Source organism: Sitophilus oryzae, unplaced genomic scaffold (assembly GCF_002938485.1).
Source record: "Sitophilus oryzae breed Bouriz unplaced genomic scaffold, Soryzae_2.0 scaffold_246_pilon_pilon, whole genome shotgun sequence".
Lineage (NCBI taxonomy): Eukaryota > Metazoa > Arthropoda > Insecta > Coleoptera > Curculionidae > Sitophilus > Sitophilus oryzae.
In genome coordinates this window covers 141,297-160,739 of record NW_022146803.1, presented here as the reverse complement: position 1 = coordinate 160,739, position 19,443 = coordinate 141,297, and the positions used below count along the sequence as shown (strand labels likewise).

The 19,443-nt window shown below is 31.9% G+C and overlaps 1 protein-coding gene across 5 annotated transcripts in view; it reads left to right on the top strand.

Moving 5' to 3' along the window:
* Positions 1-19,443, top strand: part of LOC115884406 (tyrosine-protein phosphatase Lar) — a 693,925-nt gene that overhangs the window by 635,787 nt on the left and 38,695 nt on the right. For 2 of the 5 annotated variants that reach the window (XM_030902963.1, XM_030902966.1), the window contains exons 8-13: positions 1,769-2,053; positions 8,649-8,654; positions 10,935-11,035; positions 11,098-11,290; positions 13,513-13,800; positions 18,639-18,938. In XM_030902963.1, coding sequence (XP_030758823.1) covers positions 1,769-2,053; positions 8,649-8,654; positions 10,935-11,035; positions 11,098-11,290; positions 13,513-13,800; positions 18,639-18,938 — 1,173 coding nt within the window. The remainder of the gene's footprint in view (positions 1-1,768; positions 2,054-8,648; positions 8,655-10,934; positions 11,036-11,097; positions 11,291-13,512; positions 13,801-18,638; positions 18,939-19,443) is intronic. The other 3 variants (XM_030902964.1, XM_030902967.1, XM_030902968.1) reach the window with 3 other exon arrangements.

Genomic DNA, 19,443 nt, shown 5'->3' with positions numbered 1-19,443 from the left:
TGTACGAGTATTTAAAAAGTCCAACGAAAAAAAAATAGAAATAAAATTGCGCAAACTTAAAATTAACTTCTTACTGAACACACTTTTATCCTTGGCTATATAAAAATATAAAACAATTTTTAAAATAAAAAACGCAAAAAACACAATGGAAATAAGATTATGACATATGATTATGACAAGGTTATGACAATATGATGACAATGAAAAGTTGGTTTTCATAACAATGTGTAATTTGTACTTTCTAAAACCATATAAAATTGTGATTATTTTGGAAATATATGCAACTTTAAATGCGCACGGGGGGGCAAAGTAAGGCCCTCGGAAAAGACAAACCTATTGAACGTTTCATAAGTGCAATAAAGAAGGTTTGAAAATGGCATGTCGTGATGTTTGAGACATCGTTTTTAATGCTAATCGTAAGGCGTATGCATCCACGTAAGTATACATAGGTCCTTAATGACATGCTAATATTTAAGGGCGTGATTCTTGGACCTATTCTGAGAGAAAAACTTCGTATGAATGTATGTCCTAAACATCTTGATTTCTGAGATAAAGGGAAGTCAATTTTTCTAAAAAAAAAACGTTTTTCATAATAATTCTGATTTAATTACAGATATCATTATGAAACTTGATACACGTCTTCTATGCATCAAAATACATTTTTTGATAAAAACGATGAAGAAATGAAAGAAATTTCTTGTATATCAAAATAAGGCATTTTGATGCATAATAAATTACAGAAATAATTTGATATTTAGAAAAAAAAAATAGAAAATTTTACCACCTTCTATCTAAAAAGTTAAGATGTTTAGGACATATATTCATATAAATATTATATAATATAATAAAAAAATAGCAGGTTAGTCGTGACTGACTAAGTGAAGAAACAAACTCAAAATTTAAGTGAGGATGCAGTCAATAATCACCACATAGGCTAATAAAACTACTTTTTCAAATTTGTCAAGCTTTCGAGAATTTTATTCCCATCATCAGGACACTTTCTAAAATGTATAAATAAAAAAGGCATTAACATTTTAAAATTGTATAACAGAAAAAAACAACTTACGACTGAGTCAATTAGCAAAAAAACATCGTCTGCAAAAAAGGCAGAGGATGTTTTATGCTGGTTATGCTTAAAAACTAGCATCGTATGACATTGGAATATAAGGACATTTCCTTTATAAAATATTAAAATACATATCCAACGACATTACTTTTCTTTTGGACACAAAACAAAAAATATATTTTTTTTAGTTTACTAAACTAATTTCTACATTGTTGTTTCGAGCTCGATCACACAGTGACTGTTTAATAAAATACCAATGAACTGAAAATTCCAGAACTCTCCTTATCAAGAGATTTTTTTTTTCTCCAATATAATGACATTTACTTCTTGTAATTCTTTTTTTCGCAAACCAACAAACCATCCACGGTCACGAACTATCAAAATATATTCATTGAATTTATTTTACACTATTAAGGCTAAAAATCAACTTTTGAAACTTGTAGAAATACTTAAACAATCTTTTATAACCACGGAGAGGTATGCTGGTATGCAACCAACACCACAAGGCTATTCTATAATATAATATTCATATATATGAAGTTTTTTCCTTAGAATACGTCCAACACTCACCTCCTTAAATATTAGCATGTCATTATGGAACACCCTGTATATGATCTATGACTTTATATGATTATTTATTTCTATTATACTCTTGCATAAAATGTTCATACTCCATTAATTCTGGACCCAAATCACCTGCAGCGCTGCCTGGACCTCCTACCAACGTTCGGGTATCCGAAATCACGGCAACGTCGGTCAGACTTACCTGGTCGTACCCTGGACCTGAAGACCTACAGTACTACGTCATCCAGTTCAAGCCAAAGTATGCTAACCAAGCCTACAGTGAAATCAGCGGGATCATTACGATGTACTATTCCGTTCGTAACCTCAGTCCATACACGGAGTACGAGATGTACGTCATAGCTGTCAATAATATCGGTAGAGGTCCCCCTAGTGCACCAGCTGTCGTCACTACTGGAGAAACAGGTAAAATACTGGTTTGGATATGAACATAAACTTGTTTTAGTCTTGAACGATGAAGGAAACCTCAATTTAGAAACGATCTTATCTCATCTCAATAAATAAAACCAGTCCATAACGGGTGCGTCTCAAGTGGCTCATCCCTATAAATTTTTTATTTTTTCAGTTAAAAAAACGAGATTTGGTATGTTAGTATATGATATAAATTGATTGACGTATTCAGTTGTTTTTGGTCACTTCCTGTTTCACCGGAAATGACTACAACTTTTGATTTTTAAATGGCACCCTGGGATTTTTTTTTACTTTATTCAGTAGAAAATAACACTCTGAATAGAATGACATATCATATGTCAACTTGCGGTTCGTAACGAAACTTTGCCTCGAAATACCAAATGTGTGGTATCAAATTATTCGTAAAAAAATGCGTTTTCAAAATACGCTAATGAGCCACCCTCGTTCCATTTGAAAAAATTGAGATATGATTAAAAATTCAGTTTGTGCATTTTCTGGTCTATGCACCAACTGGTCAGGACAAGACACTAAAAACATTAAACGATCAAATCTATTTTTCCAAGGCTCCTTGATTAAGAATTATTAGTGTTTTTAACATAGCCATGGCACTCTAGATTGAATTTTAAAATACAATTTTTTATTAAGCGAAAATGTCAAAAGTTGACATATGATATGTAATTCTATTCAGAATGTCATTTTCTATCGAATAAAGTAAAAAAATACCGAGGGTGCCATTTAAAAATCAAAAGTTGTCATTTCCGGTGAAACAGGAAGTGACCAAAAACAATTGAATACGTCAATCAATCCTAATTTATATACTAAGGGCTGGCAAAGGTTAGTCTTGGGTCGAGATTTCCGTAAGAAGAGTACAATGCGTTTATAATGTACTGAACAAAGAGCGGACAGTAAACACGTTGCCAAACGTATGAAATAAACCGAGAAACTGTGCGCATCGCTAAGAGACGTGGAAGGGGATATAGTAGATTTGTCGCAGTTGACCGGTCGACCCAATCAATACCTCTGTCAGTACTTAAAATTCTAGGGAAAGGTGTACGTCATGCGTTCAGCTTCACGATTTAATTACGTCTCGTGATACCTAATTTGTTTATTTATTAACGAGTCGTTGTAATTTTCCCTATAGCTTGAATTTTTTTAAGTGCAAGCTAGAAACACTTGCATTTTTGGTAAAAATAAGTGGAATTGAGTGGGTGTTCGATAGTGGTCACGCTATTAGAACTCTGAATTCAAAAATCGATATCTCGAAATCTATTAGAAATAATAGATTGTAGTTTTTTCAAGAACTTTGTTAATATTTCTGCTGTATTTTCTTTGTAGACAGTATCTGAAAATCTTTATCAATAAAAAAATTACACGATTGCTGAAAATTGCTATGCTCTAAAAGTAAATGCATGGATTGTTTACAATTTTTGAATGGAAAAAACAAATTATCGAATTTTTCTTATGTAAACATATTGTAAAATATCCGATCTTGAAAATAAAAAAAAGTTTCAATATCTAAAGCGGTTCTTGAGTTATGGCCTGTTATGTGTTAAAAAGTTGAGTTTTTAAATTATCGCGATTACTGACGTTTTCTCGTTGAAAAAAATGACACCCGAACGATATCATTATAATTCCATTTCAGATGCTTAGAAACATGTCTAATGATTTTATCTATTTATCTCTTGAAAAAAAGTCTTTTAAAAATAAGCGGTTTGCGATCGTGATTTTACTTTACTTGATAGGGAAAGGCGTATCGGCAACGCCGCAACAGCACACCGTCGGGCGTCGCGTCGGTCGGTCGCATTTCTCTCACTCCGACTGAATAAGATCCCTATGCGATTTACTTCCACACATGTAAATGCCGACCCAAAAGTAACAGTTGCCAGCACGGTATACTAACATACCAAATCTCGTTTTTGTATCTGAAAAAATAAAAGTTATAGGGGTGAGCCACTTTTGAGACGCACCCGGTATAGGTTAGTTACATCATTTATAACTGAAAAACGACTGGACCAATTTTAATGATCTCTGATTTTTTGGTTTTGTCTCTGAATTGCAGAATAACTATTATAATATAGAAAAGATTCACGAACAAAAAATATTTGTTTTTAATAAATTAGGTCTGGAAATCCGCCATCTTCCACAATTGACAGTTCACACGTCCTCACGTTTATACAACATGGTCGAAAAAAAAATGGCGCCAGCGATGGCTATGATGGCCTTCAAGTCGCTGTCATTTTATATGTTATATGTGAAATGTCATCGATCGTCATTTCAAAGCCAACTGAACGTCGTTTTTTCTTTTCGATCATACGGTAAAATGTAGAATGTTTAGATGTCCCCCTTTCTTGAGTTATAACGAGTTACAACTCATCATACAGTCTCAGGGCTTGACAAAAGTCAGTATCTGAGACGGTTTCATAGAAACTAGCTTCCCATCTCACCAGTTCACATCTCAAATTTATGGCACGAATGGTTGTCGTCTCGGCGCACTCAGTAATGAGGTGTTCTGGTGTTTCCCCATTTTCCCACAAAATCTGCATTTGCTGTTGTTTCAATCTACTGAGGTAATCGTTGAGGAGACAGTGTCTTGACAGTGTCTCTTGAAGATTGCACTTACTTAAATCACGGAAAAGCTTTGATTTTTCTCGGTCGTAAGTTCTGAGAAACTTCTTCGAGTGTCTTAGACCGTTGGAGGATTCCCATTCCAGGTTACGGATGGAGTCTTCCAGGTTCTTGAGTTCCGCTTTAAGTTGGTTTCCATTTGGAAAGCAGAATAATTATGGTTTAGTTAGTGGAGTGTTCGCTCCTTTTCAAGCTAGATCGTTTGCTTTTTCATTGCCTTTATCCTTTAGTAAGCTGGCACCCTGAGTAGGAGGACTTTATTTTCTTAGCCTAATTTGTTCAGCTTCTCTAGGCATTCTTTGACCAACTTCGAATTGATGGTTACTGCGTTGATCGCTTTTAGTGCTGCTTGACTATCGGATAAGATGGCTATTTCCTGTTTTCGATAGTTCCTATCTAAGATTAATAATTGTACTTATTACAATTCTGTATAGTAAAGTGTCTCAAAATACTTTTAAAATGCATTAAAATAATTAATCAACATATCGGTTAAGTACATTTTCATAAATTGAGGTTTTCTAGTATCTTTAAAGCCTGTTTTTTTATATCTTTTGAAAAAATCCAATAAAACTTAAGTCCGAGCGACTTATTTATATTTTTATGTGTCATTGATTTAATGATAATTATACAGAAATAATTTGATATTTTTTGCCATTTTTTCACGCCAACGAAATGTAATTTTTGAGCGATGCTACTGCATTTTCACTAATGTAAGTGCTACGAGGAATTTTTTGTTTTGTCTTGTCCACACCACTAGTGTAGTTGTTCAGCACTTTTTATTATAGACAATCGAATAGATTTTTAACTCACTTTTAGGTTCACTCTCGAACAACGTACTTTATCACAAAAAAACTTTATTTTTTTAATAATATAAACAAATTAAAAATAAGCACAATTAATAATTAGTGTGGGTTTACGTGCATCTGTCATGCATCGTCCGTCGTTGATTTTGTGCAATTTTATTGGTTCATCTCAAAAATGATAGCTCACACATAGTTGTGATTGGAGTGACGGAGCGACGGACGACGCATAACGCGTCCATATAAATCCACCTTTAATGTTTAAGACAAACATTTTTTTTATATTACTTACGATTGATTATGTTGTTTGATTTTAGGCATTTTTGGTGTTTACCTAATTACATTATTCTGCCAAAATAAATATTTAAATTTCAAAAGTTAAATCTTGACTTGGTAGCTATTTTTGAAGCCTATCTTACAGAAACAATTTAAAAAGGTATCTATAAGATACGAGGGTAACTTATTAAATTTGTGATTTAGTGAACACCAAAAGGTCTTCTATTGTTGGTTATTCTGAAGTTCCTATATATATTTTTTAGTCATTGTTTTACTTTTCGTCTTATTTTATTTTATAAAAAATGAAAACTAAATTTTTTATGATCTTAATATGCCAAAAGAATGGATATAAAATTTATTCCATATCATTGGTATTTTAGTTAAGAATCTAAAATAATTGTTTAAAATAAATACCAATTAAAATTAAAAAAGAACATAATACATATGGAATAAATTAATATTTTTATACTACAGACCTCAACTTAGACAAATAACATAAATAGACAAGCTTTACTGTGCAAAATGGAGATGCCCAAGATGTAAACAGAACAATTCTATCAAATAACAAATGGTTTGTTTACATTTTGCTATTATATGTTTAGTCGAAACCAAATATATGCTTATTACTCTTCAAAATATATCTTTTATGCATAACACCCAAGTAGCATTTTCACGACTTGCGACCACATGTTTACTAAACACAGCGTTGGATTAGTTACAAAAAATAGTTAGCTCCGTACCTTGGGCATTAAAATAAATGTAAACATTGTTGTAACGTTGTGCCGACGTTGAACTAGTACCTACTACAACAAAGTAAACGCTTCTGCGACATCGAATAAACGTTGCCTTGTAACCTTTTTTGCTTAAGTGATCTTTAGGTGATTCGGACAACGTAGTTACAATGTTGGGCAATAAAGATTTTTCCGACGTCACTTTCAGGACCTTTTCCAACGTTATGCAAACGTCGTCTGTTTTACTAATTCCAACGTTGTTTAGATTTCCTTATTCTTACGTTGGTAGGACGTCGAGCCACTGGCTTTTTGCAACTGTATTGAACCATAACCTTAAATCTTAAATTTGCACTTCATTGTTCTGTTCAGTCAGACAGTTCAGTGCTGTTTTTATTTTTATAAAAACAAAACTTAATTAAAATGGGACGTAAGAAAGGCACATATAAAACTAAATCTAAATATACATCGACATATTACCGATACTTTATCCACTCCCTCGTTTATTTAGAATATAGACTACGGCACAAGTTAGACTCTAGGATGACTATATTAGGCAATCTTGCGACTAGTATACTACCTGTTAAGGCTGAACTCCGACTTTATTAGTCCAGTATGCGACTACTCGAACTACTCCATCTTAATCTTCAAAACAACAAAGTGAAAGCCGCCAAGTTGTTGAATAAGAAAATGTTTCGTTCCTAAAATAGCATTCCAGCTTTTTGAATACATTAATTTGAAATATTTGACCCTAAACAACACGCGGAAACAATTTTTTTTTTCGACTGCGAATAAATTATTCTCATTTTACTAAAAAAAATCAAGAATCTTTTTAAAACTTCTTTAATTTTAAGGCCCATTAGTATTTTTCAAAGTAGAAACAATACATTTATCAATAAAGTTGTTTGCGTTTAACATTTTTGCCTCGGGTAACGAGTTACAGAATCGGTTAAAGTATTTCAATAATTATAATCTTCAAACATCCTCCACATTTAAATACTTATGTTTTGTTTTCCTTTACTGCCATCTGGCATATGTCTCTAACTAAATCATAATAATATTTTTACTATAATTATCCCAATTTAGGATAAAACGCGACTTAGACGCCATATAATTTTAGTTTTGCATTTCTGTGAATTAGGATTTTAAACAACGTTGCAGTTTGTACCAAATTAGGCTGCTAGCCAACGTAGGTATCCAACGTCGTTTCGACCCAAAAATTATTCTCCAAACTAGTGCAGACTAGGGTTGGCACGAGGTTGTGCCGACGTTGCGCCCCGACGTTTGGCCGCGTGACACAACGTTGTCCCGACGTCCAAATGCTGCTTGGGCAATTATTAAAAATTTAAAATTATTTAGTTTTTTCCATAACAACTGTTAAAATTGCCTTATATCTATCAAAAATAGTAGATAAAATAGTACTTTAAAGTAGATTAAATGATACTTTAACAGCGAGGATAGGTTAAAAACTTTATTTCTTCTCGCACGTTTTTTAATTGCTTCCATTTTTGAAAATTTTTGTATTCCTTTTCATAAGTTATTCGGGATTTAAATGGAAGTAGTTTGGATATGGCGTTTGTCGCCTCAGCTTGAATATCTGTGTCTGATAATTTACTTATTTCGCTTTGAGGCATTTCTGACTCCAATTCAATCAGCAATCGACACGAAAGAGAATTAAAAAATATTGACTCAAAACTGACAACTAAAGAGACAGCTTTTTTATTTGTCAAATTACATAGAAACCAACGCCAACCCAGCACAATATTTTTTCTACTCGTAATAAATTCCTTGAAATAATAATTTCTGAATTTTTTTTAGAACGTAACTCGCTATGGAAAAAAATATTGTTTTATACACGATAAAATTGCATTATCGACTCCCGAAATTAATTCACTCGCGATTTCATCGCTTGTGAATTAATCTTTTCGGTAGACGATAAAATACCATTTTATCGTCTTGTATAAAAAATAACTATTTTATCTCAATATTGAAAATATTTAGAGATCAAGGTTTTCAAAACCAGTATAATAATTTCTTTTTTAATACATTTAAAATCTGGCAAATTAAGAACATAAACACCATAGAAATAATTAATATTAATAAAAAATTTTATACAAAACTAACAAAAAATATGAATTTTAGCTCACTCTTCTTTTGGAGGTGCTAGTAAGTAGTCTGATAATGTACTAACAAAATAACTCTATGGTCGTAGGAAATAAGTGTTTAAAATGCCTATGGTAAAACCATTTATTCATCATTAAACATCTAATGAATGAATATATACACTGATTATGTAATAATATATTAGTGTAATAATATTCCCAAGTAGCAAATTTTATTTTATAAAGGTTGTATAAACAGCTATGTGATAATTTTTATAGGATACCTCAATTCATATAACGTGCTATATGACCGTAATATGATAGCTTTACAACCAAAAAAGGCCCATTTTTATACAACCGTTTAGTAGTATAGAAGTTCTATAAAAAGGGTATACAACTCTTATGCAACTATTTTACACAGCATTATATGACTATTATAAAACTAGTTTTATTGTGTATTACGTGGTCACATCTAAGAAACAGAACAATAAAAACATTTGATCATTTAGCGAGGTACAAGAGTATTTTATTTTTTACCGAAGAATATTAGGAGCAAATTATATTTTAAGCGTGTCGTAAAATGAATCTAGAGGATGTGGATTGTTAAAAAGGAAACTTTACTCTACAATGAAAATGGCGGGTAGAGCCAGAAGGTACAACAAATATGTAATATAAAAAATCATTAATAGGGTTTAAAAAGTAGGGACAATTTTTGTTGCGCCGAAAATTTTACTGGTAAATTACAGGTATGTATTTGGAAAAAAATTAAAGCGCTTTAATTTCGATTAAGGTTTACATATAAATTTAAACAATAAAATAAAATAAAATTTTCAAAAATTCTTGTTTTTAATTTAATTAAACACTTTATTACTGTATGTGGGAATCTTATCACAAAATAGTTCTCAAAAATAACATTTTACAATGTATTTTGATGTTTTTAATTGTGCTTCATATAATGGCGGCCATAGGCCATACAAAAATTCTGCCTTAAACATGGCGAATTATAATGCAACCATTTTATTATAAATGAATCCCTTAAATAAGTCTTTGTTGTAAAATAAAACGGTATAGGATAAATATCTATCATTACGCAGAATTTCCAGGCACTATAGAACTATTTTGGACATATTGAGATTTGAGACAAATAGATGTTGCCAAATCTTATTTGATTAGTATTTAAACAAACAAACATGATCAGATTTTCATGGATTCATGCACGCAATGCATTTCATGCGTGCCCGACGAGTGAGCGGCAACCTAAGGACTTGGAAAAACAACAATAAAACAATACAAACATTACTACAGTAAAACTTTTACACCAACGTGGCAACAATACTTTGAAGAAGCCAGACAACCCGAGAGATTTTGGCTTTTGAAGAACCCAGGGAATTCTCGGGATTATTTGCCGTAATTTCGAGTTTTTTCTTACATGCTCTTTATAACTACCACTGCGTTTGTTAAGTTTTTTCCAACTTTGTCCAGAATTCATAATAGCTGTGATTGATTATACTCGTACGTAGATATTACTTTTGCAACAACAACAATAACAAAATAAATAACTAGGTATACCATTTAAATTAAAATGAGGTTATATTATACATTACCAGTTTTATAATGCAGATATTACAGCGAATTTATTGTGTTAATCACAATTTTATCATATAAGGCTATATAACTGTGTTGTATACAGCACCGTAGTTTAACGCAATAAAACGTTCGATCATACAACGTAATACAACTTTAATAAGACAAGATTAAGTAACTATTATATGATCTTGTGACTACTAGTTATATGAATATTATAGAACTCTTACATGGTGGCTATAAGAGTCTAATAAAATAATATGTTTGTTATCATATAGCATTGTCTTATTAAGTGTTATATCATACACTAATTATACTATACACTATCATAAAAGATATTATCGTTTAATGCGTTATAGGATACGTTGTAAAAACCACTAGAAAATAGTTTAATATGACAACTTTTATTAAAAAAACAGAATGGTCCAAACCAAACGCTTAATAAAATCAAGCAGTCCTTAAGACAACGCTATTCGACTGTTATAAAATAATTCAATCCTTTTAGAATTTCTTTTTGCTACTTGGGTTATACTTATTTCCTGTGATCAAAAAATTTATAAAAAAAGAAGGAAAATTATCTTCAAAAAAGTCCTCTGGCTGTTTCGCCACTTGCGCTGCAAGAAAATCTACAAAACAAAATAGTTATTTTTTATAATTAATCAAAATAATAAGAGGACTTCTTTGAAGAGACGAATCCGCCACAGAGGTATAGATGTATTTTTAAGGAAAATTATGTCTAAAACGAAACATATTCTTTTAGAACCCGGTACCGCTCCAAGAAACGTCCAAGTACGACCATTGAGCTCCAGTACTATGGTTATTCAATGGGATGAACCAGAAACACCCAACGGACAAGTCACGGTAAGAAAATGTTCAATAAAATCCATAACTAGGTACATTTAATTTTGATTATTTTTTTGTAGGGTTACAAAGTGTACTATACCACCAACGCTCAACTCTCGATGGCTCAGTGGGAATCCCAGGTCGTAGATAACAATCAGTTAACGACAATAAGCGATCTAACGCCTCATACAATCTACACCATAAGAGTACAAGCATTTACTTCTGTCGGTCCTGGACCTCTAAGCCCTCCAGTGCAGGTTAAAACACAACAAGGTATGGCAGATTTTGAGTATTGTTATACTATTAGGTCATGTTACAGGGCCATTACTACCGTTTTCCTGTTCAAAACATTGGAATAAGGTCGAGATGAGTTTTTTGCAACGGCTGTTGTAGCAAATAACACAACTTCTTACTTTTAATGTGTGTATTTATTGAAGACTAACAATTGAATGTACAATAGCATTGTCACCAACCCAAACGGTATATTATCTGGGTTACCAAAATACATACGTAAACGCTGACTAATGTAAGCAGTATTGGTATACGATCATTGCAACAACGTATTAGCAAATTGTACAATTGACAAATTACTAGGACTAATGAACTGTAATAAGGTCTAAACTAAAATGCTCCTACACTGTTACGCTGCTTCGGCATCTTGTAAACTTCGCACTAAAAGCGGTTTTGAAAAGAACGTTTTTCGACTGCAAGGTCTGCTAGTAACAAATTTAAGCTTAAAGTATCACGTAGTAGATGTGGCAACTTGACATTTTTTGCAGCATACCAAAATCTAACGCCTAATGTACCTTCCTTATGATAGAGGTGATAACTTCATCGACCACGGGCCCATTGACGTAGAAGCTTCAGAACAAGAAGGATAGCTGGCGCTTTCATGGATTTTTTTATATTTTGATTACTTATTTATTTTATTTCTGAGTGTTGAACTTCTAGTTAAAGTGGTCAAGAACCAAAGAAATTGGAATATATATTTCTTGGCAACGTTTTGATCTCTGTTCACCCCATCTTCAAAGCGTCATTGTCCTTGAATAGTTATATTTTTATTGTTTGTTGGTAGCAGTGTTGAAAAATGTTCCGCTTTTTAAGTAAATTGTCCCATATTTCTCGTTTTTCTACTATCTAGCCATAAAAAGTATTTTTTTAAAACTATCTATAATATTATTACTATGTATATGCGACCATAGAGAAATACGTGTAGCGTTTAAGACAGTGACGTCGACAGCTTAATGGAAAATCAAATGTATTGAAAAAAGATAAAAGTTGAATCGATACATTTTTTATGCAGTATTGCCGAATTTTACTTCAAAATTTCAAACCGCACAAGTAGGCGTTTATGAAAAATTATTGCGTCTAGGATTCGAACTTTATTTTTCACAATTATTTACTCATTTGATTTGCTCAATAAAATTATAAATGAAGAGAAGTTACCCCGAGACTGGGAATTGGGAATTATTTTGCCTATATTCAAGAAAGGTGATAAAACAACATGTGCAAACTATAGAGGCATCACTTTGCTTAGCATACCATCGAAGGTGTTTGAAAGAATTCTGGAACAACGATTAAAGGGGGACACAGATGAACTACTCGATCAAGCACAGGGTGGTTTCAGAAAGGGAAGAAGTGTGCAGGACCATATCAAACAAATGGCAGAAATAATAAAAGTAACGGGGAAAAATATATATGTAGCATTCCTAGATATCGAAAAAGCTTTCGATAGGGTTCCTAGACAACTCGTGTGCAATAACCTAAAGAAAAGGAATGTCCATTCAAAGCTGAAGAGTGCCATAATGTGTTTATACAAAAACACAAAGAACAGACAATGTGGTTTCGAATATTTTTACCGTAAATGAAGGGCTGTATACAGATTACGCCGATGAATTGACCAGAGGTGTATAATATAAACCTTTTTTTCTAACTGTCAGTTTTATTGTGCCTGGGCAGCAAGTATTAACTATAAACTGTGCTTCTGGGTCTACAGTTAATTTTCCTCCACTTGACTTTAAAAGTCACAAAACACATGTAATAACACGAATCAAAATGCATCATCTTCCAAAACGGAGATATTTGACATAAGTTGACACAAAATTATAACTTTAGATTTTTGAGGCTTGTCAGAGTCTTGCCAAATTTTGACAAGCCTCAAAAATCTAAAGGCGAGTTCATACGCATCGGCGTCCGTTTGTCGTTCATCGTTCCGTCAAACCAATAAAATTGAAATATGATCTGTCATTTTTGAAATAAACCAATAAAACTGTTAAAACCAGTTAAAAACAACAAGACACGACGTATGACGGATTTATATTTAAACCCATCCATAGTTAACTTAAAAAATATTAGAAATTTTTTTAGTAAAATAAATAGATTGGTATGGGACGTCATCTGCTTTTCTTCGGTCATCGTCTGTCGAAATCTTACCTGAGAAAAAAAAGCAGAGTATATAAACATTTGTTCGTTATTAATTAGTATTATTCTGGCAGGCGTTCCAACCCAACCAAGCAACCTCAGATCGTCAGACATCGGCGAGAGCTCCGTCACACTCCAATGGAGCAGACCTACCCATTCTGGCGAAAGCATAGTCAGTTACGAGCTCTACTGGAACGACACCTACGCCAAAGAGAAGCACCACAGAAGGATACCAATCTCGGAATCCTACACCTTGACAGGACTGTACCCCAACACTTTGTACTACGTGTGGTTGGCAGCGAGGTCGCAGAGGGGAGAAGGTGCCACGACCCCGGCTATACCAGTGCGAACGAAGCAGTATGGTAAGATTGATCTGTGGGCTGGAGTGGGGTATCTCTTAGTGTTTAGAAATTGAAGGGAGTTTTTTGAACACATACACGTTTGACATCCAAGTATAAAAGAGTTTTAAGGAAACAATGCGGTGATTTGTGACAGTGGGCTAATACTGCTGTCAGGTAGTTGCAGAGAAATGTTTGTAAAATAGAATATTAAAAACAACGTCACCATAAGCATAGAAATACTATTTTAGCTTAAGCTTTAGTATGTATATTGCTAAAGAGCTGGATAGTGAGAGTTGAAACTTCCATTTTATCTTAATTTTATTATATTAAACATCAAAAATAAAAATCATTTTGTATAAAGTATACATGGTGTTTCAAAAAACATGTGCCATATTTCGTGGGAGATTCCTCATATAAAAATAAGATTTATTTTTCATACCAACATAGGTCCGATTCTGGTTTGTTTCGTAGCTACAGCACCAGGGTGTTAAAGTCTTAATATTTTTTCAATTTATTATAAATTTCTTCCAAGTACTTTTAGTGTTTCGAATAAAATGTTGAGGGTAAAAGTTACTATAAATGCGATATATTTTAAAGCTAAAAAAGTGTCGACATATTCACCAGGGACGTGCATATGGGTTATCACTGGAATATTTTTCTAAAAAAGCATGTACGCCACTGACTTTTTTTTTCTATTATTAGCGCAATAGTATAAGCAGTTTAATGCCGATTAAAAGTTGTCTCTTGATATTTTGCCGATTTCGGCCTCCTTGATGAGATTTTGCAGATGAACGCATTTTTTTTAATTTGCCTTGATCCAATTCTAATAGCAACATTTAAAAAATTTTAATATCATTAACTTGCGAATGTTTTAAATACCTAATAGTATAAGAGCTAGCAACGTTTTCGAGAAAGTATTTTAAGACGTCTGGCTCTTTGATATATCTTTTACTACGCTCTCTGGAACAGCATGCGGCCCGTCTGGTTGCCGATACCCGTTGCGTTCACTACTGCGCATCGGAAAAAGATCCTATATTTTTTATTAATTTAGTCCTATAAATTCTAGTATTGAATATAAATCGAACATGTCTCCATAGTCATGTCTCATTGCCCTGACCCGGATTCGAACTCTGAATCATCGGTTCGTGGTCGGAAACTCTACGCACTGCGCTATGGAGACATGTTCGATTTATATTCAATACTAGAATTTAAAAGACTAATAAAAATATAGGATCTTCTTTCAATGCGCAGTAGGTTACACAACGTTTACCGGCAGCCAGACGGGCCGCATGCTGTTCTAGAGAGCATAGTAAAAGATATATCAAAGAACCAGACGTCTTAAAGTACTTGTTTTTCCGACGTTGTTAGCTCTCGTACTATAAGTACTCATTGATTCATCATCAAAGAATATTAAAAAAAGTTTATATAAACATGAGTATGGAAAAACATAGTTTTAGAGTTATAGGATGTTAAAGTTTTTAAAATTAGTTTTTTTGTAATTATCTGAAATACTATTATTTTTTTACTTGAAATTGCTGTAGATTGGACTAATAGTAATAATAACTAATAGTAATAATATTTAATAATAAATTAGGTAAAATATACAATTTTTTAATTTTATTTTAATTTTATTAATTTTGATTAATATAATTTCGTTTATTTTATCAAGGAGGCCGAATTCGACAAAATATCAAGAAATAACTTTTAATTGACATTAAACGGCCTACACGATTTTGATATTAAAAGAAAAAAAGTCAGTGGCGCACATGATTTTTTTTTAAATATTCCAGTGATAACCCATATGCACGTCCCTGAAGAATTTATCGACACTTTTTTAGCATTAAAATATGTGTAGCAATTCTAATAATTTTTACCCTGAAAATTTCATTCGAATCACTAAAAGTACTTGAAAGTATTATTAGAAGATAATAAATCGACAGATTATTAAGATTTTAACACCCTGTAGCTACGAAACAAAGTAGAATAGGACCTATGTTGATATGAAAAATAAATCTTATTTTTACGTGAGGAATCTTCCCACGAGAAATGGCACATATTTTTTGAAACACCCTCTATAATGGTATATATTATATTGTATATACCTACAGGGTGAGTCGTAAATAAGTGCAAATATTTTCAGGGGTAGTATATTTCGACCTCAGAAACATGATAATGATTTTTTTGCGAATATAAATTTTTGAAAATTTGGAATTTTTTGAAGTTTTTTTAAATTTTTTTTTAGTTTTAAAAAAATTAATTCCTCGACAATGTGGCACTCTACGTATTAAACTAAATTTACTAAACAGAAAACCCAGAAAAAATTCAGTGGATCTCAAAATTTCAGCAAAAAATCATTTTTTTAGAATTTTTCAAAGTACAGTAACTCGGTTATTTTGGATTATTTGAAAAAACGATAAAGAGAAAATATGTTTCTTTTATCGAGATCTACCAGCCTTGGAAATATTTGCACTTATTTAAGACTCACCCAGTATATAATCATGTATGTACCATATACAGGATATCTTTTTATTTTAGATTCTTTGTACAAATTAACCTGTTTCTTGGGCGTATATTATTTTCAAAGTTACAGTGTTGCCTCTTCATTTGAAAAGTAATAGTATTTTTTATATTTTAAATGGAACATCCTGTATATTACTAAATTTTTGGAAATCATCTTTCATTTTACATCATTTTTCTAGTATTCCTCTCCATGTCTATCTCTAATAGTTTTCAAGATGAAAAAAATTAAGCATATGTAATAGTTATATAGAAAAACAAAATCTTTAAGACAAGTGTTGGATAAATCATGCTCCCAGCATAATTGAAAGTTGAAATTTGAGTTATGTGTTAAGGAAAGTTAATGTATTCGATCTGTATAAAGTTACCGATTGGGACAGTGAGACAAAAAAATATTTATTTCTGTTTTTATAAAATTATTCAAATCTTTGATCAAATACTGACTTTTATTAAAAGATAGCTCAAATTTCAACAATCAAGATGCTGAAATCTTGATTTTAGCAATACTTATTTAAGATCATGCGTTGTGGTGAATATTAGGCATGTTTTTTTGTAAGATTTAACTAAAAAATAATACTGAAACGAAATGAATTTAATGTTACAGACATTTCTCTGCAATATAATATTTTTTAATTCAGACAAATTTTAGGGTGTAATTTATACTTATCGTAATATTTTCTTTATTTATCTCTAAAGTTAGTCTTAGAGCGTTTGCGCGTGTGTGGGTGTGCTATATATTGCATTTTTTTAAGCATGCAGTAAGTCTAGTCAGTGGATTTATTAAGTTGAATCAGCACCGCACCAGTACTGGCTATGTGAGAACTATTCAGTGCTCCAAAGCACATTATTTTTTTTGTTTTTTTTTTATTGTTTAACTTTTTTGTTTTGTCTTAATTTCATTTTTATCTAATACTTTTTGTTCTTTTGTCTAATAACGAATATTTACAGACATATAAAGTCGGAGACTAGGTAATTTGTTTGTTTAAATCATTGCTGACAGAATAAAACCATAGTTTTTGATTTCAGCTCATTCCGAACTTATTGCTACTAATAGTTTTGTTTTCACCGAGCAGATGCTAATAATTTCACATGTGTATAACATATTCGTATTAACTTCAACAATTTAAACAATTTACATATAAGTATACACAAATTTTAAATTGGACAAATTATAGGCACAATTATTTAGTTTAGGAACACATTTATTAGTTTTAATTTAATTTTATATATTTTTTTATTACAACAACAAAAATTGATTCCTAAGTTTTTTTTTCAATAATTTAATACAAATTTTAATTTATAATATGGTACATTACGCTTCAAATTGAAGTGTGATTAATTTTCTGTAATATGTAATATTCTGTATATTTTTTGCATTAATCTTTTATATTTTATTAATTAGTATTAGAGTTGTACTTCTTCTTTTTTTATTATTATGTTATTTTTAGATTCTTTATTAATTTATTTTAATTTTTCTCTCTCAAAAACATTTTTAGGGGTTTCCTTCTAATATAATTTTGTTTAATTTTTTTCAAAAATAAAATAAAATTTTATTAGATATTAACAAAAAAGAGTTAATTTCAAGTTCTCTCAAATTTTAAAGAGTTTTTCTCAAAAGATCGTAATAAATAACATAATTAAATTAAACTTCAAGATTTTGTCTCTGTCTTTGGAAATTTACAGAAACTTTTTTTTATAAATTTAACTGAGTTTGTTTTAAGTCTCAAATAAATATATAATTAAACAGTAACGTTTGAGGATATGTTTTGTATAAGAATCTTTACATTTTTTTATTTAAATGCAAGTACAGAAAATATCCTAGAATTTAGTATAATTGTATTGACGTATTAATTCTTTTAAATTTAGTAAATAATAAGTTAAAGAGATAAAAAGGGGATTCACACAAAACTAATCCTTTGTTAAATCTTTGGATCTTATAACATACGTGGATACGTAAATTTGCTTCGTTTTTATTGGTACCATATCACAGACATTCGATTATCTCACCGTCTCTGTCTTTGACACTGACATGATCATCTTGTCTCTGTGTTATAAATATAGTTATAACAGTTATTTAATGGAATTTTTTATTGGGGTTTTAAGACCACGCGACAACGTAGGCAACAAACGGTATAGAAAAGTGAGGTTAATTAAACACACAAAAACTTAGGAATCAAATTTTGTAACCCACACTCTTCCTTTCACCTCTCACACCTACACAAACACTCCCCTAAACACAAAACACACCGAGCGGTTCAACTCGCGCGCCTCTTCACACAAGAATGCGCGCGCCTCCCGAGTTGAACCCTCCGACTCCTAGTTAACCTATTGGCCGCTCGTAGTGCCCGGCGCGCCACCTAGCAACGTGCAAGGCGAAGCCGTGAGTCCCACAGCGATCAGGGTGTGGTGGGATCCCCCGCCAGTTAACCGCAGCAACGGCAATATCGTGTACTACAAGCTGTATTTCGTGGAGGCGGATAGATCGGACAGCGAGGCCACGATTACCAAACTGAACGCCACCACCAATTTCTTGCTCGACGAACTAAAACGATGGACGACGTACCGAATATGGGTGCTGGCAGGCACGTCGGTGGGCGATGGGCCAGCTTCATATCCTTTCACAGTTCAAACGCACGAAGATGGTACGTTTCCAAAACTAAAAATAAATGAATTAGTAACAGTTTTTACTCTTGTCGAGGTTGATGTATACCGGATTCGGTATGTGTTGTGGTTTTTCTAAAGACGTATTCGAGATAAGATAAGAAAAAATAAAGGTTTTAAGGTAACACCAAGATTTATCATAGTTTTAACACATTTCAATATAAACACTGACCAGCACGAAAAATGGACAATAATTTTTTTAAAATATTTTTCTAGTGGGCCGATTTTGGTAATTTGTAGCTCAATTATTTGACTTTTTACCCTCTTTTTGAATTAAAAATTAAATTCTTTATCTGTTTATTATACGAGGGAAAATAAAATGTTGTTATTTTGACGAAATAATGATTTAACAATAAAAAATAATATATAATCCACTTAACATCAAGGTGTATCTTTTCTCCATATTTTGTTTTTTTTCCATAGCAACTGTTAAAATTGCCTTATATCTATCAAAAATAGTAGATAAAATAGTACTTTAACCGCAAG